Here is a 25,622-nt window from a genome sequence, read left to right as displayed (position 1 = left end):
ACCACTCCCTACTGTAGGCTAAAGAAGTATGACAGATCGATCGGATCAGCTGATGTGTCATGCCTCTGTACAAATATTCTCAGGTTGGACGTCACTCATGGATAGAGGTGGGACAAGACAATTGACTTTGACGTGATGTATTCATTAGTGCAATAGCCTAGGCTACTACTCAAAATGCAGTGAAAATAACCTGCTTGGGAAGACATAAACGCAAACATACCTAATGCTATGAGGTAGCCTAGATGATTGGTTTAGATAGCCTTCTTCCTTAGTAGGTTGATCAAAATATTTGAGGGCATGAGGTTGCAACACACCATTACACACCCTGACCAAACCAATAAACAATGTTTGTTTGGTCAGAGCAGATCTGTGAACGCAATTTTCCTACAATTCCTACAGGTAAGCGACCCTTGGTGATTTAAACCCTCTCTGAGCACATTCTGGTCATTTTACCACATGGCGATATTGACGTTTGCTAGTTTAGATCGGCTAAATCCGTCGTGTGTGCAGTGGCACTGAAGCCAAAGCAATTAAGCTCCCCTCAGTTTAGCTACCCAGGGGGGCAGAACCCAGTCATGCAACTCTGCTATGAACCGTGGAAATCGAATGAACCTGACCTTCTGCCGGCGATCAAAGCACGAACACGTCTCAGCAATCCCCCGCAGAGCGAGGGAGAGAGAGAGACGAGAGCAACACTGTCGTCCAGCCATTGGGCTGCTTTACATAAGAAATGTAGCTTACCTTTTCGCTCTTAATTTCCATGAAATCGTGGGAGAATAGGGTTTCAGAAGGAAGGCGAGGGAACAGCAAGATCCGCGGGACAGCAGAAGTCATTATATGGAAACTCATTAAATGCTGTTCACCCATGTCGAGCGCAGGATCTAGGCCTAGGAAAAACGCAACTAACCTCTGAATGGAAGAATGTTTGATATCTGATGAGATTCACGTTGTTAGATGGTTACCAAAGTTTCTTTTTCTTTTTTTGCCCAGGAATTGTAGTTTACAAAAATGTTTTAGTCTACATTTTCCTATTTTACTGACCACCTAGGAATGTTTTCTTCTGAGGACCAATGTTCAACAAATGACCTTGGCCCACTGTTTTTTCAAGGCATAGAAGTCTATAGCTATTGCTTTTTAGTCTGGCAGAGGGAAACAAAAATGATGAGAAATCTCTCAGATCATCCTAAGAGCTGTGAAATAATCACCTGGCCTACAGCAGCTGAGGCACACAAGCCTGCAAACATTTTAAGGCCCTTGCAGACTCAACCGACCTAGACACAGGGGGCTGGAATGAATTATGAAGACATATGTAAACAGTATTTATTACACTGATCTAATATTTAACATGCCAGTGAGCATACAGAGGGATGTAAAAAAAAAATGAGGGCAATATATCATTAATGGGGTATCACTTGTAACCAGTAATAAAAGCTCTATTTAAACAGTCATGTATGTAGAAGTGTGTTGTTTTTCCAGGCTATACCCCTACAGAGGGTGTGAGCATCTACTCAAGTGAACATGCATAGGCCTACAAAAATATAATTGCTTCTCTGAGTGTGGTTTTCTAGCAATAATGACTAAATTCACTGTAATCCAGTGTATTAAATTATTCATCTATGTAATAAACTTGATACGGCATAGCTATATAAATATGTATATGAAATATATGTCAAACTGCAAGTGCGACTGTGAAATGGCTTTGAAATGCAATATGTACTGATTGTTTGTGAACTCATTGAAGCATCTGAAATGTAAATCCAAAACAATTATTTTATTTCTTTATTCTCTTACTTACTGAGGGCACAATAATTTTCTTATTGACAATGAACTTAGATGCATGATATACCATATGCATGATTATAACATATCACATCAGAGTGTTTGGGGAAAATCAATTAAGACTTTAATTTGTTTTGGAAACATACAATTTCAACAGGAGATTAGTCCAATGCTTTAATAAATTACTTAATAAATAGTCCAATGGGTAAATTGAGAACACCTGGAAGTATACACTTTTTTTCTTGGATTTTTCAGAGCAGTCAGATTTTAAAGAGCGAAACATTTAATAAATACAGACACTTAGATTCTCCAGTGTCTCATTGCATTCTAAGTGAGGACAACATTTCTGATTATCAGACATATTATCCCTATTAGCACTGAATTAAATCACAACAATTGAACTCACAATTGCTGTGCTACAAAACATACATTAACGATAAAGAAGGCGTTCTCCCTCTCTGATAACCACTTTGGACATTCTGGCAAATAAAACCTACTGTGTGGTTTTGCCCAGTGGATGTGCCCTTCACATTAGCGTATTGCACATGTAAGCATTGTGTTGTCCCGGCTACTTTAGGGACAAAGGCATTAAAGGCATAAGCAGTCATTCAGAGAGGATCGTGACATTTGTGCGGTCCCATCACAGAGTAATCAAGTTTGGCAGAGGATGTCTCCCCAAATAAGGCCAGGTCTTTGTTTGTTGTGTCTAGCTCAGACATTCTGTAAACAGAGTCATACAGCCCCATTGTTGGCGGCAGAGTTTGCACTTCCGACGCAGCCTCAGGGAGGACAAATTCAACACAGACAAAGGAACCTGTCTGATTAAAGAAACATCAGACATTCGAGCAAAACTGTAAGTTATTTATGTTAGCATTAACCATTAGCGGTCTTCAGTGCTGTGCGGCCCCTTGGGTGGTACTGGGGTTAAGTATTATACTTCAATTGTCCGTCTGCTCTGGGGGAACATCTCTGCCAATACAGTTTCTTGGTTCAGGAGGACATCTCCAGTCGCAGTTAAATAACAGTTTTTGTGAGAAAAAAAGCAGTGTGCTGTTCCCAGGGCACAGCTGATTATGAGCCTTTCACTGAGCACCTGGGGAGTATGCATCACTGCCAGTGTCTCACAGTACCTGACTAAGACCATACAATAGGAAACATGGAAAGAAAAACGTACTCTCTTTTGAACTGACAAACTGTACATGCTAACGGCTATTCACAGACGTGGTACGCTTCCACAGACAAGTGCATTTGGGTGCATAGGCACCTATGGATATAGTGTGTGGAAAATGCATGCGCAGTATGGTGAACATTATTCGGTTGAACACACTAATGCACATACACTGACACACACTCAGTTACACACATTTAAAAACACACACACACACACACACACACACACACAAACACACATACAGGAGCAGCTCAATGTAGCACACACACACAGGGAGCGCTTCTGCTTCCCTGCCAGAACACACAGTGTGTAGAAAGCATCTGCTGGCACAGCCTCCCGCCTCCTGCCGACTGTTCGTCTGGCACTCGGGCGACGAGACTGTCCGCAGGCAACCCGCATATCTTTCTTTTTTGTTTAATTTGTCTTTTTTTCCATTGTCTTTTTTTCTCTTCATTTTGTTTTGTATTACAACATACATTTGTTTGAATTCCAGGCACATCACAAATGCGCTTGTATTCTATATACAGAATGTGTATGCTTGTGTGATTCTGTCTTTGTATGAGTCACCAAAGCAGCTCTCTCTCTCTCTCTCTTTCTTTCTGTTTTGTCACTCATTCTATCTCTCAGCAGTGTCTGTCTCTCGACATTGCGTGGAACACAGGCCTGCTGTCAATGCCTCTCTATAAAGATCTGTTTGGTCACATCAGTTGACAGTAATGGATGCATGGGTGGATAGAAGGATGCTTGGATGGAGGGGTGCATCCGTGGAACAATGTGTGTTTTCACCTGTCATATGGGGCTTTGAGACGAAGGTGACACCCAAGCACACATCCAGTTACATACACACTCACTCACATAGGGACTCAGCAAGACAAACAAACACACACATACACACACACACACACACACACATACCCATACATACACACAAACACAGAGAGGCTAAACACCTCCTTCACCACACACACACATACATACACACACACATACACAGAGAAGTTATACACCTCCTTCACCACACACACACATATATACACACACACATACACAGAGAGGCTATAGACCTCCTTCACCACTGCTCTACCATCAGATCCAGGACCCGGTTTACGTTCAGATCTGAATCGAGGCCGAAGTCCGACTCGAGGAAGGGTGCCCTGGGAGGGGTGAGAGGTCGGAAGCCAGACGTCAGCGACTCCAGCCAGTCGGCGGGGTCAAAGGTGGCGACCTCACGCCTCTTCCTGGAGTTGGCGCTGGGGGGCGGCGTGGTGCAGATGGGGGGAGGTGGTGGGGGCGGGGCCACGGGAGCGAGGAGCAGGGTGTTGGACGGAGACGGAGGCAGCTCCAGCAGGAGGGAGGAGCAGAGAGGGGACGACAGGAAGTTGTCATCCTTACAATGGCTCTGAGCAGCCTGTGATTGGTCAGAAAGCGGCGGCAGTGGGGAGGATCTGGCGAGGACGTTGACAGGTGATTGGATCTCAGTAACAGGGGAGGCATCACCTGAAAACAGCATTAGGAGGATCGTATAAAGTGGTAGGGCTGATGCCAAGAAAGAATTATTGATTTATTCTGCACTTTTATTTATCAAGGGACATTAGCACAATGAGTAATGACATTTTTCAAACAGGTGACAGTTTATGCATGTGAACAAAAATGCATTGCCAAACCCATATGTAAAGCTTACCTGAATGACCAATGGTCCCTTCCAAAATATCATCAATGGACTGACTAGGATCCATCTATCATAGGAAAGACAAAAACAAAATGGACCATGACACACCAAAATAAATAGTTTGAGCCTCTCACAACATAAACAATGTTAAACACAATATATTATGCTTTACGCTATTACAACTCCTGGAAACCCTTAGGATAGATGTTATGCATAAAATGTCTGCATACATAATCTTATACAACCTCGTAGGTACTACTTCAACAAGTGATTTGTTTTCACTATTGCTCTAATAGACGCGTGTCTGTTTGGACTTAGTGAACGGCGTGGGTCACATGAACACCTACTTCCACTCTCTGGATGGCCTCCTGAAGCTCCTCCTCCAGACTTCGAACACTGGGTGAACTTTGCACCGGGCTCGCCGTGATTTGCCTCGGCAGTTCAAAATCTTGACCAATCACATCACACGGCTGGCTGCAGAACACCTATTCGTAGGCCATTAAGCATGAGACGCAGAGGTTAATCTCTGTCAACCACAGCAGCCTAAGCACCACTCCAATTTTCAAACCTTCAATTTTGATGCTTGAGAGACAATCTCCCAGAGAGACCTCAAGAAATTAAGCGTGAAACTTCTAAAGCCCTTCATCAAACATATTGGCCTCTCATTTTCCCCCACATTTTTAATCTTTGCAATCAGCTCAAGGTTAAGATATTCATTCAGCCATTTTCCGGTGCAGATAGCGGAGCGCTAGATTGAGTGCGGTAGACTTGCTGGCATACCTGAGGGAACAGGGCCTCTGCCGACCCATCCTGATCAGCTCTGCCTTGGCTGCATCCAGGCTCCTGTTGCAGAAACGGATGGAGGGAAGCTCCACAGGCCTGGAGGAGAGGGAGAGAAAGAGAGGATGTTCTCAGCTAATTAGGATTCATTTGCTAATTTTATTGACTCAGCGGTGATGAGCCAATGATGACTAAATATTTATTTATATCTTTATCATTTTTCAGTCTGTCCACTGACTCCAATCGGCCCTATGAGATGTGGCTGCCACCTTGAGTTGCCCATATGAGAGTTCATACACATATGGAAATGAGTATTTCAAAAACATGTTGCATGTATTTTCATTGTTTTAACAGTTACTTTGCTTCTCCTCAATATTATTACCATCTTTTGGAGTTTACGATGTGCAAAAGTAAACATGAAATAATGCTTCATGTAAAGAATAGCATAAAATGAGGTATCCTGAAACGACACTGCAGTGACCCTTAATGGCCATTCATTTATGGAGGTTCTGTGCATGTGAATCAGGTCATGCTAATACATGTTGTTAAATATCTTCTGTCTTTTTATTTTGCGTTTCTGAACAAATTCACCCTGGCAGCCCTAACATATGTATGTATGTAGAGAGATGTATGTTGCTGTGTGGAGGTGATGAAGCAGGTGGTCAGCAGCCCTCCTCTCACCTCGCTGCCGAGCTCTCGCGTTCTCTCCCTGGGCCGGTTCCTCATCCTCTCCCTCATCTTCAGCTCCACGCTCAGCTCCGCCGCTGCCTGCTCTGACCTCCAGGGGGCAGCGCTGGGCAGCGGGGAGGACGCCTGCAGGCCGGGGCTTGACCCTGAGGGGGGAGTGCTGGAAGCCAGGAAGCCCACAGTAGACAGGCCGGAGTCAGGCAGGCTGGCCACCACGCCTGGGGCCTGGATGTAGACGTGCCCAGGGTTGGCCGGAGGCGGCTCAGGGGTGGGGTTGGCGGGACTGCTGCTGCTGCTGCTGCTGCTGCTGCTGCCAGAGTCCAGGGTGGGGGTGAGCTGACAGGGGGGGGCAGGGGGGAGGCAGGGGGGGAGGGGCGGCTGGAAGTGGCGCAGGCGCTCCAGCAGTGCTGGCTTGGTGCCGGACACGGGCAGGCCGCGCTTACGCAGGTGCTGCCGCAGCTCAGATACCTGAGAGAGAGAGACAGAGAAAGACAGAAAGAGGGGGGGGGGTGGAGAGATAGAGAGAGAAAGGAGAGAAAAGGAGGTAGGGAGGGAGAGACAGAGAGAGAGGGCGGGGAAACGATGAGTGTTTTCATCTTCAACTCAAACAAGAAGTCCAAAAGAAGCCGTTGGCTCCTGGCTGGAAAGATATCAAAGGTAAAGAGTAGAAAGTTGAAAGGGCCTCACCGTGAGGTCATCCAAATTGGGAGGGAGTAGCCCAGGCTTCTGAGGGGGACTTGTGTCCACAGGCGCTGAGGTTTTCGGCGGGGAAGCAGAGGGCTGAGTCTGCTGTGGAGCACCAGAAAGCCTCACCAGCTGGCTGTCGCCACTGAGAAAGAGAGGGAGTGAGAGAGAGAGAGAGAGAGAGAGAGAGAGAGAGGGAGGGAGGGAGGGAGAGAGAGAGAGAGAGAGGGATCAAAGATAAAGGGCAACAACTTTAAAAGCTGCACAAACATCAAATGAATGTTTTCCCCTTGTGATCAAAACAGAGCCGCAAACAGAAAATGTGCCATAAATGCAAGCCTCGTGGAGCGTGATTTACAGTAAGTGAGGTGAGAGCAGGCAAGGCTTGAACACGTTTTGCACATATTTTTTTTTTTGTTCAAGTTACCTGGTTGCCACGGTGAGCCGCTGCTGTTGGTTGAGAATCTGGAGCTGGAGGAACACCTGCTGTTGCTGCAGGAGGTGCGAGTAGGCGGGGTCGACGGGCTGGGCGGGGGCAGCATTCTTCTGGGCGGAGTTGCTGGCCGAGCTGCTGCCCGCCCCTGCCCGCTGGTCTGGGGGAATGTACTGGTGGTATTTCAGCTCCCTCATCTTGGGCTTGGAGTCACGCGGCTTCCGGGGCCGAGGGGATCTGGTGGAAGCGAGGGATGAGCCCGGCGTGGAATGAGCAGGGGGGATGGGCTGGGAGGCTGTCTGAGCGAGAGAATTGAAGTGGGCGAGGAAGAGGGAGAGAAAGACGGAAGAGAGGAAAAACAGCAGCCAATTAACTTTAATTTATGCAGCCGAATGTATCTGGGCATTTGGATTTGAGTGTGCTTTGAGACGTGTGTGTGTGTGTGGTGTGTGTGTGTATGTAATAATGCATTTGGTAGTGTATATGTGCAGTATGTGTGTGTGTGTGTGTGTGTGTGTTTGTGATGTTTAAACATACCTTTGGCAGCAATGGTGTGGTCTGAGAGGTCATATATATTCCCTTCGATCTCCCGGTCGTTGCCATGGAGTTTGTCTCACCCACAGTCATGGTCATTGGCTGGTTGATGCTCTCGGTTGCCGGGAGCAACGCCAAGCTGCACTGCAAAAAGAATTTCAAAGAGAGTCTTGAAAAACACACAAACCAAGTAGGCGCTCTCTAATATGCATTCAGTGAATGTGCTGCCAAGCAATTATGAAAGAAAAAAGCATCGGAATGCATGTCACCACATCAATTATACTGTAGAAACGAATTGACGAATTGCTGTCCTCTACCTGACTTGGGCTGTGGTTCATGGGCGTGTTCACAGGCGAAAGGTCACTCAGTGACTGATCACTGGCCAGCCCCGGCGACAGGGAAAATGCGGGGGATTGGTGCATCCCGAGTTGCTCAGGAGACGAGGAAGTGGAGGAGCAGGAGCAGGAGATGTCATCTTCGAAGACGTCCGAGGCCACGGGGAAGGAGAGCGAAGCTATGAGGGGGGACAGACAGCCATCAATCACATGAGTCAGTACTAGCACACTGTATAATGCACAAGATGGAGCACTGAGGAGGGAAGGTGGCTTGTGTAATGGGTGGCTCTGAGGACAAGCTGGGTCAACTTAAGTTCAATATATCTGTTGAATGATATATTTGGCTTTGGTGTATTGATAGCACTAATAGTGTGTGAGGGCATGTGGTCATTAACGTCAGGATGCTGCAGGCCGAGGAGGGACTAGCCTTGATGAGTAAAACTGCCCTGTGCTCATGGGTATGACTATGAGGTGGAGTTTTCTCCACTGTGTGACACTGTGAAACATACATGGTGCATGCCATCACATGGATGAACAGTACTCTGGAAGTTCATCCCATGGCCTTGAGCTAGTGTCTTTCTTGGTGGGTTATATGTGTTGAATATGCATTAGTAGTTATCATACAGTACCTGGCAAGTGTTTATTGCAACAGTTAGATTTGTACAGTGTACAGGTGTTGGGTGTGGCATTGTTTTGTTGTGTTGCGTTGCATTGTGTTATGTTGTGTTGTGGTGCATTGTGCTGCATCCCATTGTGTTGTGCTGCAGTGTCATGTTTTGCATTGTGTTGTGTTGGGTTGTGTTGCAGTGTCATGCATTGCGTTGTGATGTGTTGCAGTGTCATGCATTGCGTTGCGTTGTGTTGCAGTGTCATGCATTGCATTGTGTTGTGTGTTGCGCTGTGATGCATTGCGTTGTGTTGTGTTGCGCTGTGATGCATTGCATTGCATTGTGTTGTGTTTTGTTGCGCTGTGATGCATTGCGTTGCGTTTTGCCTGTGCTGTGTGGTGGGATGTGGGGATGTGAGTGGTGTTGCGTTGTGTTGTACTGTGTGGTGCAGTGGGGATGTGAGTGGCATTGTGTTGTGCTGTGCTGTGTGGTGCAGTGGGGACGTGGGGATGCTCACTGTTCTCCAGGGGCAAGATGTTCTTGTTGCGGAGCTCCAGGGGGCTGTGGCGAAGCGGAATCTTCTCAGGCAGGTCATCAGCCAGCCGCGCCCTCTTGTGCCTCTGAGCCCTGCCGACGCCCCGGTCTGTGGGGAGAAGCACGTGATGGGGGACAGGGATTAGACCAGGGGGACATGGAGGCAGGAGAGAGGAAAGTGAAATGAAATGAAATAATTTTGTCATTGCTGGAAAGGACTGAAAATTGAAAGCCTACTTTTGGAACTATGTTACTCTGTTTTGTGCTACATATGTAAGTAATTTGTGAAAGCTTAGCGCAAAAGTAGTATCTTTTCATGTACATTGTTGTTGCTTCAGACATGAATACAGAACATGAGATAGAATATAGCACAGAGGATTTCACACACTCCAACCATTTGACACACACTCCTATTGTTACAGGTTATGGGCTGTGTGTCAAATGAGACTTGGTTGAGAGGTTGATGGTTGAGAAGTTAGCATGTTAGATAAAATATCTGAGGGAAAGGCCATTTGTCAAGATTAAATGCCAGTTGGTGGTATTTGAAAATAGCAGACTGTCAGGGAAGAAGATACATGAATACTGGGTATAACTGGAGGCTCCCTGCTCCAGGGTGAAGCATCACCTTGTGCAGTTTCTGCAGTATGACCACTAGGGGGCATCTTCTGAGTGGCGCCATCGTCTGTTTGACGCTGAATCAGGAAACAGCAGGTAAAACGTACAATAGCAGCAAGTCTCTCATCTCAGGCACATACCCATACCCACCCACACAGACACACACACACACACACACTTGCTAAAGAATCTTAAGGAATCACGCTTATCCATTCATTGATTGACATACAGTACGTACCACAGCTTCATTCGCATCCTTCAGCCCTGGCTTAGGTGGGCAAGAACCTTTCAGTCCTGAAGAATGAAATAGAGAAATATCAGTTCATGTGTCACGGTCATGTGGTGTAGTTTTATCCTTATGACAAATGACTAATGCTAGTGCTGTTATGTCCACACACCAGAATCAGCGTTGATCTCATTTTGCTGTCTTCGATTCTGAATTCTCAACTGCAAAACTGAAAAGCACAAGAACAGGATTTAAGCTCCTTCAGATTAGTTTAACCTAGCCCATAAATATTCAATGCAAATCACATGAGATGTCAGTGACATTCGGACGCCTTTCGGTGGCATACGATCTGATTCCGTGTTGCACCAGCCGTATCAAGGATTTCAATGGGGCGCCTCCCCATAAATTCATGCGTCAGTGGAGATGTACCAGTAGACATGCAGATATTTGCACGGTCATATGTGCACAATCCCCAAACACTCATTCGCCCTCTCCCTCCCTCCCTCCCTCCCCTCTGACAGCCAGAAGAATTCCATGGCATCAGGTGGAACCATAGCGCCCGATGTAAAGTATCAGGGCTCTGCTCCTCACTGCTGAGTTTTGAGATCTGAGAGTGAGCGAGAGGGAGGGAAGAGGGGAGGGAGGGTGGAGGGTAACTATTTATCCATCAGTATGTCTATTTTTGTCCTCCTCCATCCCCCCTCCAGCTGTCCCGCTCTCTCTTTCCCTCTCTCTAGCTCACCCCCCAAAACACACACTCACTCTCACACACACACTCACACACTGCTTCTCTGTCAAGCCTGCTAAGTAAATTCTTCCTCTCTTTCTCTCTATCAGCTGATCTCAGCCAGGAAAAGAGAACATCTTGCCCCAAGTGCAGCTGGCGGTGGAGCCGGCGCCTGTTGCCTGTTGCCAGCTGCCGCGCTAAACGGACTCCTCCAGGTGCAGATAAGGAGTCTGGCTGTCTGATAGGCCTTTCCTTCAAATGAATCAAAGAGCCATTCTCAAAACTGACAGTAAGCCCTGCTGGAGTCTGCTGAAGTCACATGTTGATGTCCAGAGATGTGTAGTCCTGGTATTATTTATTGTTAACTTATGGCCCAACATTTTTCACTGGTTTGAGAGTTCTAGAGTATTGTCTGGCAAGGAGACCATTCCCTTTCTTTTCTTAGGAAATAGGGGAAAAGAGTTACCAATGTGCCAGTCTGACGAAGCAATGAAATGAAAAGAATGATGAAATGTTAATGTAAAGAACACATTCCCAAAAAATCACCCAATTTTTCACTGTTTCACTGTTATTTAATGTGTACTTCACTTATACCCAATTTGAGTTCCTTGTTTCAGTTATATGCCAGAAATCTCCTGTCATCACTATGAATTGAACACCTAGGCCTAATGGAAGCCAATGCTCTGTCACCTTTCATTAGGAAGAGAATATGCAATCATTCTAACACAGGTTATCTTCCCTTTCCACAAAGAAAATGAGGAAAGACGAACAACTCACTGCAGAGACAATTGACCTGGGAAAGACGTGATGGAATTTGTTTTGGGGCTTTTAAGCTTTGAGGAGGAAATGTTTCCTCTCATATGCGCTTTCACAAATTGCAACCAGGTTAGTTAGCCAATATGGCTTTAATATGACTTGTCGTCTGATGTGGTTTTTTTGCAGGCAAATGATGAGTTGTGATCTCATTATACACTATAATTACCCCCCTGTCCTACCTACAGGATTCTAAAAGGATTAACAGCAGCCGATTCCTGCCTTGGCCACATTATCAGTCTCTTAAGGGAGATAAACAGCATGGCGCACCAAAAAAAAAAAGAAAAAGATGTTCAAAGCCAGGAGGAGCGAGTGGTAGCGCTAGCACTTAGCCTTCACTGAACGCCACAGACCGAATAACATCAGCCTGGTCATTCCCCTCCACTCTACATTCCACAGGGGACTAAACAGTGACAATCTGCTTAGCCACAGGTGCAGACCAAATGACCTCCAGAGCCCCTGTGATAATTCACATGAATTCAATATGAAGTCGGATGTTTTTGTGTTGGACACTCTAGCTTCCAGAAGGCTCTTATCATTCTAATGAGGGAACATGACAGGGCAAGGGCTGGGCCAGATGAAAGGTCGCCATGCTGGCAAGAGCGAGGCTCTAGAAGCATATCTCACGTACACTAAGCCTCGGCAAAACAACACCCAAATGGGTCTCTCTGGGTCAATGGTCATTACAACGACATTACAGTTGAACCAAACACCGATAAGGCCTCACATAGTGACACAGCACACAACATTCTGAGCCTACTAAGTAAACAAATAGAGATATTATGAGCTATGGTGTTCATTAGGCAATAACCTACAACATGTGAGCATGTGAGGAGGAAGATGGCTCAGATGGATCGATCTCCTCAGCTATTCCTCCAACCACTACTCTCCTGGTGGTTCATTATTTTCATTGACCAAGACCATGGAAGGTCAACACACGAGACTGGGCTCAGTGTGAATGGACAAGGGGTTTGCACAATGAGTTTTCAATGAGCACTGTGCCAAAAGTGAACGCTGGGCTGGGTGCTTGTTTGAGGGCCCTAATCAGCGATTTCTTGAGAGGTGTCGAGTAGGGAAGCACAAACTCTGACACGCTTCCAGTGCCGGTGGTAGCCCGCAGAGCCAATCTGTTTAATGTCCAGTTGTCCTTCAGAGGGGGGAGACTGTGGTCCAATGTCATTTACTAACGGTGAGTACAGTAGTGAGAACCCTCACACACTACAGAACATGAGACTGTATGTCTCTCTCTCATAGGATATGTACCACCATCCTGGCAGTATACACATCAAGGAACATGTTTTCAATCAATGTAAATAAGTGTTATTTTAAGTATAAAAACAATGCTGACTGTATTGTGAAATAGGCCTTTGTATCAAAACAGTGCAACACAGATTGAAATGTAATGTCATGTAAATACAAATTTAGTTTAAATTTAGTTAAAAATGGGTAGTGATCAGTAGACAACATTTTATCTGCCCTTGTTTACATGTGTAAAATTGTTTTGTTTTGGTTCATCTCGGTTCATTTTATTCTGCCTCGAGACATCAACACATTATTACAAAGGCAGAAAATATTGAGGGGGGGGAATCAACTTTTGATGAGATAATAGGCACCATGGCAAATCATGATGAGATGAGAAGTATTAAAGTTGAAAACCAAAACCAGCGTAAAATATCAGAGTGTATACACACACTTTATATGACTGCCAGGTCTAAAGCTAATTGAGCAGCTACAATGGAAAAATACTCTGTCCTTATGAGAACTATACACAATGTCATTTTAGTGCGGTAAAATATTCAAAAAAATTGCACTGTATTTCATTTAAATGAGCCATAAAACTGAATCCCTTTCTCCCTCTCTTAGCTCCTGACAACCTCCAGCTCATCAGGGACTCCCATCCAAAATGGCTGCCCTTGGCTGTTTTACAAACACCTCCTCCACCACTACCCCCCCATCCCCCCACCCTGACACACACACACACACACACGTGACCCTTGGGCACTTACCTGAGCGGAATTTGTTGCGAATGAGAATTGACCTCTCGGAGGCCAGCAAGGTCATGATGGTAGGATGGAGAGAAAGTGGACAGAGAGAGAGAAAGAAGGGTCGGAGAAGTGGAGAGGAGGATCCTGGCTTTTTAAATCTCCCACAGGAAGAACCCAGGAGGAATGGAACCTTGCCTCTGCCTCTGGACAAAAACAACGAGGTGGGAAGAGACAAAAACGTGAGATTCCTGCTGGTTCAGGACACTAATCATTCTTCTCACCGCAAACGGAAATTAAAGCTTTATGTGAACTACCGAATGAGCTATTGTCATGGCCGCAGAGTTCGATTTTCAGCTGAACTCAAGGTAGAGAACATAAAGTTCTCCAAAGATGTATGACTGAGAACAGGGGAACACTCAGCCGTCAGCAGAGTGTAAATTTTCGGTCTTTTTTCGGAATAGGGGAGACGAAGCAAAAGCCCAGCAAACACAAGTCCAAGTGCAGGAGCGCCATGCAGACCAGCCCCAATAACGGAGCCACACACTCTACGACAGACTTCACTAATCCCCCAGAGAGCAGCTGGCACACAGACGGAGACAGAGATGCTAAAAACATAGAGAGAAGGATAGAGAGATCAAGGTACAAACACAGAGAGAGATATACAGAGAGAGAGAGCGAGAGAGAGAGGGAGGGAGGGAAAGAGAGAGGGTGACTGACAGAAACAGAGGCACGAGAGTGTGCACTGTACCAAGTCCTACTGCTACCAGTGGCAAAAACAGTGTCATCCAGTGAAAGAGGAGGAAATATATTCAACTGGGCAGATTCACTCTCACACATAAACACACAGTCATGGGGAAAAAATTCTCTGGGCCCAAAAATGACACAGTGTGTGCGCAGAAGATAGAGTTACCAGGGAAAATGGAGGAATAACTTCAGTGCTTTACACTTAATTATTGTACCCAGCTTTCATGAACAACCACTTCATTTCAGCATCGATCAAGATGCCCAGCTGCTCTGCATGCATAAGTAATATCATTGAGTACAAATCACTGGGAATATCTGTCTCCGTATATGTCTATGTATAAACACACATACGTCCACACACAACACACACACACTAAGCACATATAGACATACACACAGAGAGCTCTGGAACATGGGGAAATCGCTAGAAAATAAAACAGAATAGTTACTTACAGAAGGATCCCTTAGGGACGGCAGAGTAAGTTGAAGATTAAACTGGCGAGGGAGAGAGAGACCTGACAGAGGAGGGGGAGAAAACTTCAGTCAGGCGCATTTAATCAGGAGATTTCTCTCGACAGTTTTGCAGAGATATCTATCTGCCTTCCGCGCGTTGCTTTTTTTTTCACACAGAAAGTTCTCCCTGAATGGTGAATTCGGGAGGAAAGGGGTTCCAAAGTTCCTTCCTCTGTCACCTCTCTCAGTATTCACCCTATCCTTCTCTCTCTCTTCTCTCTCTCTCTCTCTCCCTGTCGCGCTCTTGCTCCCCCCTCGTTCTCTCTTACCCCGTTGCCTCCTGGGTCATGCCAACTGTGTGAAGCTGTCAAATCAGTCCCCTGCCCCCCAACCCAACACACACACACAGACATACACACACACACACATTCTCCCCCACACCTTCCCTGTAGCCTTTCACAGCACACCCCATAGACCCTGCACACAGACATCTGCTGGTGATTGATTGATGCTGAGATTTGGTGACTAGCAGTCCCCTCTATCTTCCACACTGTCCTTGTTATCAGCATGTGTGTGACAGGGCAGATTGCACATCCACATGCGACGTGATATTTCACAGGCGTATTTTCATTCCCTTCAACTGTGCAACAGTCTGACTTCATCCGTAATACATCATCTTACCTTTTTTCAACTTCAACTCAAAATGGAAAGCCTGATATTAATCACTATAACTGTTCGTAGTTGTTCTAATTTGGCCCTGATAAACAGGGAGAGACATGGCGATGTTTCAATGTTAGTTTGTTTGTCAGTGTGTGTATGTGGGTGAAATATTTCCATTTGACACAGGCCTATTTAACTACACTGCTCAGCACATACACATGTGTAGTATTTCAGATAGGGCCATGATCCTCTCTCTCATGGCACTTTAGGACTTCATACTGTTTATAAATGTCACGCTTGGTATCCTGACTCATTTTCCAGTTGCCCCATCACATGAGGCTTTGAGATCATTAGAAGGTGGATTATAATGCATGTATTATTGTATACATGTGTACACTTGGACACATGTATGAATGCATGGGTGCCTGTCTGTGTGTGTGCGTGCCTGGGTCGGTTGGGGGAGGTAGCTGGATCGGGTGCAGTTGAAGGGGAGGGTGGTGGGGGGAAGGGAGGTCGTTACTGGGCCACCTGTTGAGTCAGTTTGACAGACAGGTCGGTGTGTGCTGCCTCAGCAGGTCGGGGGGCTGGTGTTCGTCACAGGGTAAAAGAGACGATAGTAGGTGGGGGAGGGGGGGCACAGGAAGTCAGACCCCAATCATTTCATCTGGTGAGGGCACAAACATAAATATAGATGTTTTATTAAATATAGATTGGTTTAAAGTCGGAGTAACAGATGTTTGACCTGACAGGATGGGACTGACAACAACAGACATCAAAGTTGTGAGAGACCTCCCACTGCAGCAGTGTGTATCAGGATGTGTGTGTGTGTGTGTTCACCTGTTTATTGCAGGATTTGGTGCTCTCTGTATGTGTGGCTGTGCCAGTGACGCCATTGAAAACTATAGGAGGAAAACTGATGTAATGCTCGTGGGCCCCCACATTCCCACACCCATTTCAGGAAACCCTTGCTGATTAGCACCTGTTACCCTCCTTCTTTCTCTCCCTTCCTGTGTCTGGCACGCACACACAAACAGAGCACAGATTGAACAGAGCACAGATTGTTGTGTTCTCAATGGTGAAAGCTTTTACTAACTAAAAGGTTCAGGTAAAAGCAGCTCCACTATTCACTTCTGGGTCATTCCGTGTCAAATCAGACCAAATCCAGGAAAATGGTTGCTGCACCGGTTCAGATGTTGCTCAACGTTTGTCTACCTAATATTTAGGTCTTAAAACTAAGGCCTGTAAAATAATTTTGTTAAATTCCAATGTTTTCATATATTTTTTTCACCCTGGACTTTGTAGCTTTTTTATACTCTCAGAAATACCTTATCTTGGATGCCATGTTTGGGCATTAATATCTTGAAAAGTATTATTCCTAGTCTGCCCAACTTTGTAGGGTGGATGACAGATATGTTCTCAGAATGATAGGATGAATACAAGTTTGTACTGCATGGCCATTAGTTTTATATAAGGCTCGATATGGAACAAAGTGCAAAACTGGTAGTTGAGGGTCTTCTAAACAAATCGTTTGCATGCATATCAATCATTATTTTGTCGGCAAATACAATACTTTATTCATGTTGAGCCAATATTTGAGCTCTCTGCAACAAATGCACATGAAGATATGAAGGATAAAATGAGGTGTGATTGCATTTTTTGGTCATTTTCATAGGACTAAAATGGTATGTGGGGTAGCTAGTAGGAAGTGATGGGCAAGCTACTTGCAAAAGGGTTCACGACTGTTGTGCAAAGAAATGGCTGATCTTTAATACAAAATCTTCATTGCCCATTATCAGCAACCATTCATCCAATGTTCCAAAGGCACATTCTGTTTACAAATCTGATATCATGTTAAAAGGCTAACGGAGAAAACATTGGAGAACCCTTTTGCAATTATGTAAGCACATAATGTAATCTGAAAACTGCTGCCCTGATTAAAAAAAACAATGCAACTGATCTCAGCTAGTATTCTGTCTATAATGACTGTTCATTCAACGACTGCCAGGAAAACGTTAAATCCTCCGGGTTGGACACAGCTGTGTCCACATCATTGCCCTTGGACTATTCAGCCGGTTAACTAGATGCAACCAACTGGACTAAGTTAACATGAGTTTTCTTTTTAAAATGTCTTAGTTATTTATTTTATTATTTGGTTTTGTTTGTTTGTTTGTTATCCGTCTTGAATGTTTCACATGTTGTATGTTTCACGTGTGACGGGTACGCTTGCGATTATGCCGCTCCGTTAGGCATTTTTGTTATTTGTTTGTTTGGGTCTTGTGTGTGAAGCACTTTTGTTGCACTTTGTGCATAGAAAAAATGCTCTTCATGTTTGTCTGTAAGCACTTTGTGCTCAATGCTTGAAAAGTGCTATATAAATAAATATTATTATTATTATTATTATAATGAAGTGGAATGGACATTTCTAAGTGACCCCAAACTTCTGATTGGTAGTGTATGTAGAAATGTATTATATATTGGCAATAGTAATGGCATAGCAACTGAGTAACAAATAGACTGCTGCATTGTCTGGAAATGTAGGCATAATTTCTTTGATACAGTATCACATACAATTGCAAGACCTCTCTCTTGTATAGAATGAGTTTGCCCCCCAGTGGAACTTAAGTGTAATTACAACAAGGCACAGCTCCAAGGCCATTACAGCAGAAGAATATTCAGAAAACCCAACCTGGCACGTACACCTGGAATAATTAACTGGGTGGGCAAGTTTCTATACAAACTGTTGAAATATCTTGACATTTTGTCCCTATTCAACGCAACCCATTCTGGCGTTCTTTGTGAGTGCTGCACCAGCAGTAAGGCCCTTGCTGAATAAAAGACAAGGGACAGCAGTGTGCTCAACTGCGGCTTTTCTCAAAACACAAAAAGACATTTAGAGACCTTAAGGACTTCAAGGGGTATTTTAGGGATAACAAATGATTGTGTGGGGAGGCAGGGGTTACAAGCCCTAAAAGATCTTAAAGATATGGCAGAAAAGCTAACTAGCCACACTGGGAATGATACTTCATGTGTTACAGGTCAACACAACAAATCATTGTTTTCCATTTCAATGCTACTGTAAGCATTTGGGTAGAAAGAAATAGTCAGAAACATCAGTAATACACTCTTTGCTCTACATACATTAGGTTTGCTATAGTAACCAAAAAATCTAATGCACATGACCAAGCACCTATTGTACAGGTTGTTGCTGTGTTTCATCACGGTGAATGGTAGGTTCCTCTGTGCAGGCCTCTACATCCCGAGTCATCTTCCTCTCCTCTCCTCTCCTCTCCTCCCTGCTTGTCTCCTCCCCTCTGATCTCGGTGACAGCTGACGGTCACCGCTTTGAAGATCCTGCCAAACGGGACACGGCCCAAAAAACACGCCACATCTGGCAGCTTGGTTTCCAAACAGCTCTCTAATCATTCATCCATCTCCCAGGAGACAGAGCAAAGCTAAATAAGCGCACACCTCCGGCCTGAAGACCTGCGTGTGATGGATGGATGTGATTTAAGCATCAGAGGCAAGGCAGAGGCCTGACCACACCCACATATAAACCACACCGAGTGCCAGGTATAAGTCAACAAATTCACTGTGACAACAAACACGCATTTTGCATAGGGGGATCAATCACTATAATCTCATTCACCCATAAATGACTGCAGTGCTTAATATATTTGTATTATTAGATTCTGTTTAGTAATCATTATCGTAGTGGACCAATTATCACAAAACTACCTTAAATCTAAATAATATGCCATTGTGTTGGTTACTTGGACAAAAATAGGCTACTTTAAAATGGACATCCAGTTCCATTTTCAAGTTGTATAGTGTCATCCCTATAGGAAGTGAGCAACTGAAAAAAGGCGGGGTGACTTATCCTGTTTGTTTCCAAATTCTTGGTAGTGTGGCCATAAATACACAACCTTGTGAACTGAATCTTCATTGTAACGGCCCTGTAAACAGTGCTTTTTCAGTGTCGTTCTCCCTGGATAGTTAATTATGTGTGTTTTCACAAATCTCTTTATTTATAAGAGTAAATCATTACCAAATATAAAACACAATTATTTTGACACTCATTAATTACAAAATAAAGGGAACTCACTATGGGATGACAAACCATGAGGTGGACTCAATTAAGCCAGCGCAGCGCTATCTTGGAGCGAGCACCACTGGATCTCTCTGTGCGTGGCGGTGGCTGTGACTGTGCAGCAGAGCTGCAATGTGCTCAATTGGCCAGATAATTACAAGAGAGTGGCTGAGTGAAACACAGGGGTTAACAAGCAAAGCGTAATCGCACAGTGCAAATATTCACTCTCATAATTACACAGGACATATCTGATCTGAGCTAGGTAACTAATTGACCCATGTCAATTTCCCAAGGGCTAATACCTTGCTATTAACACAGTAATTTATTTGGATATTTGAATTGCATTATGCCAAGGCTTAGTGAGGGATTTCAAGAAAACAAAGACAGAAGTCAGTGAGGCTTACAGCATCTCTTTGCCCCTGTCTGGGAACACACGGTGCAAAGTAAATACAGTTGAGTGAACATGATTCTTTACACTTTACACATTTTTACCATTCTTCAAGGTCCTTTGTGTCACTGTCATCTGTCATTAACAGATGTTCAGATTTAACATGCACCTCACAGGTAACAGTAAAGAAGAGGATTTACCACATCCAATTAAGAAGGCATGATCTAATAGTGCATCATGATATTACAACAAAATATAAAGTGTATAAAACAAATTAATTTGCATTCACACAAACAGGTAGCACACTTTTATAAATATACAAATAAATTTAAATTTAAATGAAAACAGATCATTTCATCCTTACAGAGCGTATAATTGCAGCAATCATAACGAAAACAACTAAAAATGATGTCTCTGCAGCCAAAAGGGCAAAAAAGTCAAAATAGTTTGGAATATACTGCTTAATATTCTGCCAAAATACATAATTTCACACTGCACTCAGCTTAGGGTCTGTCCATTTCAGAAATGATAATCAGACCATGGGGGGAAAAACAGTCCTGCTGCAAAGCCAAGCAGACGCCAGAACTTTCCGTTTCACTCTACGTCTCCATCTCCATCTCCGTCTAGCTCGGAGTCGGAGTCCTGCTCTGGTACGGTGGAGCTGTACCACTCGGCGCTCTCCTCCTGCTGCACGAGCACCAGGGCCTGCGAGGCCGTCCCCACGCGGCCGCCGTCCACCTCCATGGCCTCGTGCTCGCGGCCCTGGTGCTTGCGCTTGGTGTGGCGCCGCAGCGTGTTGCGCTCGGCGAAGCGCATGTGGCAGAGCGAGCACTGGAAGGGCTTCTCGCCCGTGTGCACGCGCTGGTGGCGGAGCAGCTCGCCGGCCTCCCGGAAGCGCTTGGAGCAGATGGAGCACACGAAGTTGCGCTGGCCCGTGTGGATGTGCTTGTGCCTCTCCAGGTGGCTGGAGCGCTTGAAGGCCTTGCCGCACAGCGGGCACACGTGGGGCTTGCTCTGGGAGTGCGTGATGGAGTGACGCTCCAGGTCGGACAGGTAGTAGAAGATCCGTGGACAGTACCGGCAATAAAGGACACGCCGGGCACAACTGGAGGGAGACGGCGGGGAGACAACAGGCTGGTTGGCAGGGTACATGCCAACAATGGAAGGGGAGATGGGGGGTGTTGGAGAGGAGGAGGAGACTAGCTGTTCATCCTGTGACGATACAGAATCTGATGCATTTTCGGAGATTGGCACAGGTTCTGGCTCCGGTTTTGGTAAAAGTTTGCCTTTGGGACTCTGGGGTTCCTCAGAAAGGTCAGAGGTCACCAGAGGAGAAGTAGGTCCTGGGTTGCTAGGTGATGGGCAGGAGGTGGCTGGCACCTCAGAGCTTTTTGTTTGGGTATCAGGGGGATGTTCCGTTCTGTTTTCCGGAGAGTATGTTGGCCTGAGCAGGGCCTCGCGAAAAGACTTGGGCGTCCAGCTGTCTGACTTGTCAGAGTCGAGATGTCTGCTGTGACTTGTTGAACTAACATTACTTGCACCAGCAGGCAAAACAGTGCCAGGTACAGGGGAAGGACTAGCTAGCGTATTTGATCCTGAAGCAGTAGAACACTGCGACTCGGGAACTAAGAGGTCGACAACAGGAGGATTTGACGCCATAACGCCCGATCTTACACTTGGCAAGCTTGCAGTTAGCGGAAGTGCAACAGAGGACACGGATGAGATTTGTGAAAGCTGGCCTGAGGAAGCATTGAGGAGCGGAAGCTGGGTGACAGAGGTCTGAGTGGAGGACACAGGCAACGACGACAGAACAAGAAACATGGGCGATGACTGAGTATTTTGAGCAAGAGTCAGAGGGAGGGAAAGTGCCATTAACCCTGCATTTGCCTCGCCTGAGCCAGAAGAGGAAGCAGTCTGTAGCTGAGAGGAAGGGAGGAGCAGTATGGGTGTATTCGAGGTGCTATTTGCTATGACCTGAATGGGCTGAGAGGACAGACTAGACAATGCAGGTAACATAGACAGTTGAGACAAGTTTGAAATGACTGGACTAGATTTTACTGCTATATTTTGAAAACTAGCTGAGGTTGCTAGTGTTGTGCATGACAAGTTATTGGAGAGGACTGAGCCGTGTGACAAATTCTGCTCAGAAAGCACCGCTTCCGTCAGGGTCGATGAGGAGCAGGGCTGGTCTTGATCAGCTGTTAATGTGGAATCTGGTTGATCCGCCTGCTCCTCAGGGTCCATCTGTGGAACTTTAGTCCCATCTGGTGTGAGCGTGTACGGGACGCCTTCAATATCGATGAGGAGCATATCCTCAGCATTGGCCTCGTCCAGAGGAGCTGAGAGGGAAGCAAGGTCTGTGGCTTGGAAGTTTCCCCACTGCATTTCCCCGAGCTCACAGGAAGAGTAGTCATCTTCCTCCACCTCTGGCTCTGTCCTTATATCTTCGATCTCATCTACCTCCATTACTAATGAGCTTTCGTTGGCAGCATCATCCCCTGTGATCCATACACATCTACTTCTGAAACTCCGGTCTCTCTTTTTAGGTAAGCTTAAGTCAAGGGCCTCCATAGTTTCTTCAAACGGGTTTTCTTTGACAATGTTTCCATCCTCAACCTTAAAGCAAATATCTCCCCCTTTCGCAAGAAACAGATGAGACACCTCAGTGTCTGTCTCAGTTGCCAGATTCTTCTGATCTCCAGTTCCAGCCATGAGGTTTTCCTTCGTCACCGGTTCAATTTTAACCTTTTTGTCCAATTCCTGAGTGCTTGTTACAAGGGTGTCGTCAAATCCCACCATCACTTCCTCCTTCTCCTCTTTAATATGCATGGAAAGATTGACATCAAGGAGCTTACTGTCACTGGAAGATCTCATTCCTTGGGTTGACCGTTTCGCCCCAGACACTGGTGGCTTTACCAAGGTAGCAGAAAAACCCTCTTCCATTCCCGTGTTTTGGACAGCTGGATTGCTTATTTTTGCCAGGGAATTCATGGGTTCCATTTGAAAAGCTAGGACACAATGTTGTGTTTGGGGACCTTATCTTGACTGTTTTCTTTGCTTTTTGCAAAGCTAATATTACAGCTCTGAAGTTCAGGTGCCCCCTAACATCAATGTTTACATCACTAAATCTGGAAATACAACATCCAGTGTTGTAAGAGATGTCTACATAAACCTATCCAGAGTTTTCTTTGGCTCTCAATAACTTTAACTATCCAGAGGCATCAGGTGTTGAGTGCTTTGGTTATACTAAGAGAGTGTTTCAGATTGCATTGTGGTCTGCAACACCTCTATCAATGTAAAGTGCTGCTGCCACTGAGAATTCAGCCTCTTCTGTAAGCTCATCTTCAACTGAGGACCTCCAACTGAAGAAACAGCTGTTTTACATGTAGGCCAAGGGCTCTCAAAAGGGACATTCTGTGAGTTCTGAATGATGTCCACTGGCCCCTCTTGGATATCAGCAGGTTGTGCCATCTCTGGTTGTTTTAGGTCACCATTACTTAACAGTCCAGTGGAAAATTCTTGGTTCCATTCCAAAATGGGGTCATAATTCTGAAAAGTCAGGAAAGATCATTTTTTATTATAAAAATGGCCAATCAATTAAACACACTTTACAGTAGACTCCTCTAAAACTAATTATTTCCCAAATATTACTTTATCAAACTCTTGAATTTACTAAAAAAGCATTACATATCTGTTAAGACAATATTAATTTTTATATAACAGATAAATTGGCCTAGAGATATAAAACACTGCTAAACACTGCTAAATTTGCATGTCAGAGAAAGACTGTGTGACATACCATACGACATACGATGGATGGGCCTACAACAGATGAATAATAAGTAGCCCTTTTAGAAGAATGCTGCGACTGAGATGGCACAGGTGCCAGAAACAGCTAATATAGTAACATTGTCTCCCTCTTGTGAGGAATGGCTATATTGCAATATACATCGCCTTCTCCAAAGGTTACTGGTTATTGTTCATGGCCTAAACCTGCTAAACCCCCAAATATATTATTATATAAATATGCCTACAAAATGAATTACAGGTGGTAACATGACATGTTATTGTGAGCACTAGAGAAATATTCTGTAGGCTAGGCACGACAACAAAAATATTTTTGAATAGTTTCAGGGTCTCGTTAGGCTTAATGCCAATAATACTGGCATTATTACAGAATTGGCACATATGAAACTCATTCTGTAGATTTCTTTGTAAAAAAACCCTTGCATGTAGCCTACACAGAGGGCGCCCTACTGCACGGGATCACTAGTCTATAGCCTACAGACAATGAATTCTACAAACCAGTCAAGGTAAGCAAAAGTAACAATGCATTATCTACCAAGATAAAAAATCATGCTTAGTCCATTTTCTTTTTATTATGTAGTCTTTGGAGTCTATGGAGTTGATGTTTAACAGACGATTCCCCTAATCATCGCTAAAATTATGACATGTGTGATTGTGCGTTACAACAATTGCATGTGTTGGCTACGACAATCTTAAAAAGTAAGAAGGCACTAAGTGTCACAAGTCTTGTCAACTTAGCTGTAACCAGGTGTGATGTAAGAAGTGGGGGTAGGCATAGCCTACAGCATCTGCCAATTCCAGATAGTTTAACATAGTAGGCTTCCAAATTAGCCTATTAGGTGCCAAATAGACTGAACAGTTTTAAACTAGACGGTGTTTCAGTCATGACTCAGGTCTGTCGCCACAACGAATGTTTCTGGAATGATACCTTTCAGTTAGAAGTGAAAGAAATTTGTCTTAACAGTTCGCCTAATGAACTGAAATCCAGCTGTCATCCGCAAAATGACAGACGACGGTACCACGTGGATTCGGTCGAGCATAACAAGAAATGTTATAGGCTACTAATGCAACTGCCTATAGGGTTTAGGACGCACACAGACTGCTCCTAGCTGGCTACTGTTATTCATTCTGTCGTGCACACCCGCGTCTAATCTGCCGAGGGTTCGAGTGACATTGTAACATTGTAGCCCATAGCCTCGCTTTAGCTTGGCTTTGACGGACCCAGCTCATGTTCTCTATCGACCCAATCAAAAGCCGCAAGCGACTAAACTAACTGTCTTCACTGAAACGACTATCAGCGTAACTGGCTGTAGGTTTGAATTTTGATCTCGGTGAAGTATGAAAGACGATTCGCTTGGGTAGAAAAGGCGACACGGACAGACGCCATTACGAGTCGGAGGTCCGATTGAGGTGACAGAAGCAGCACATGACTATTTGAGCATCTCACTCGAACCCGAGACATTGAGTAGCCTAATTATAACCACGAAACCATTATTCGACTCCAACAATACTAGCATTATTTAAATATCCCACAATTTGCGCTACTTTCGTAAAGTGGCCACCACAGACATTACATTCGGACCTTCAACCAGCCATTTTATGTGCAGCTTAGCAAGGGTTCGAGCCGGTGGGAACGCTTGCAACATAGCTCGATCAGAACCCGTCTGTAACTTTCTAGCCCATCACAGCGTTGACTGAATTTACTACGTTTCAGAGTAATGAAAAACATATCCAACGCAGGTGTTGTAGGGTCTCGTAATACTTTGTGTCAATTTGAAAATGAATTTGAAACTGCTTACTCTCCACGAGAGTCTGTCGTTCGCATAGGCTCCGGCTCACCCGACCCTCAGATACTTCCGGAAGACCAAATATGAATGGGTGACCGAGGCTCACTGCTGTGAGC

The 25,622-nt window shown here is 45.0% G+C and overlaps 2 protein-coding genes across 2 annotated transcripts; both read right to left on the bottom strand.

The window, feature by feature from the left end:
• Nucleotides 1-1,895: 1,895 nt before the first annotated feature.
• LOC143119684 (uncharacterized) lies at nucleotides 1,896-15,040 on the bottom strand. Its single transcript, XM_076281303.1, has 15 exons — nucleotides 14,778-15,040; nucleotides 13,602-13,783; nucleotides 10,228-10,284; nucleotides 10,068-10,123; nucleotides 9,840-9,906; nucleotides 9,198-9,323; nucleotides 8,055-8,251; nucleotides 7,741-7,881; nucleotides 7,198-7,502; nucleotides 6,774-6,915; nucleotides 6,081-6,554; nucleotides 5,400-5,498; nucleotides 4,967-5,104; nucleotides 4,632-4,686; nucleotides 1,896-4,447 (listed from the first exon to the last, which is right to left on the bottom strand). Exons 2-15 carry the CDS (start codon nucleotides 13,654-13,656, stop codon nucleotides 4,020-4,022), a joined length of 2,340 nt encoding a protein of 779 aa, XP_076137418.1. The 5' UTR covers nucleotides 13,657-13,783; nucleotides 14,778-15,040; the 3' UTR covers nucleotides 1,896-4,019.
• A 4,878-nt stretch (nucleotides 15,041-19,918) lies between these two features.
• LOC143119492 (uncharacterized) lies at nucleotides 19,919-25,576 on the bottom strand. Its single transcript, XM_076281034.1, has 2 exons — nucleotides 25,519-25,576; nucleotides 19,919-23,461 (listed from the first exon to the last, which is right to left on the bottom strand). The coding sequence occupies exon 2, from the start codon at nucleotides 22,910-22,912 to the stop codon at nucleotides 20,507-20,509; it is 2,406 nt and encodes an 801-aa protein (XP_076137149.1). The 5' UTR covers nucleotides 22,913-23,461; nucleotides 25,519-25,576; the 3' UTR covers nucleotides 19,919-20,506.
• Nucleotides 25,577-25,622: the final 46 nt, after the last annotated feature.

The sequence above is a fragment of the Alosa pseudoharengus genome, unplaced genomic scaffold (genome assembly GCF_046254945.1).
Source record: "Alosa pseudoharengus isolate Yale_2024_CS ecotype anadromous, Long Island Sound unplaced genomic scaffold, YU_APseudo_1.1 YU_APseudo_1.1_scf_12, whole genome shotgun sequence".
In the NCBI taxonomy this organism is placed as follows: Eukaryota; Metazoa; Chordata; class Actinopteri; order Clupeiformes; family Clupeidae; genus Alosa; species Alosa pseudoharengus.
Note: the sequence above shows the minus strand (reverse complement) of the source record. Positions and strands in the feature narration are given on the sequence as shown.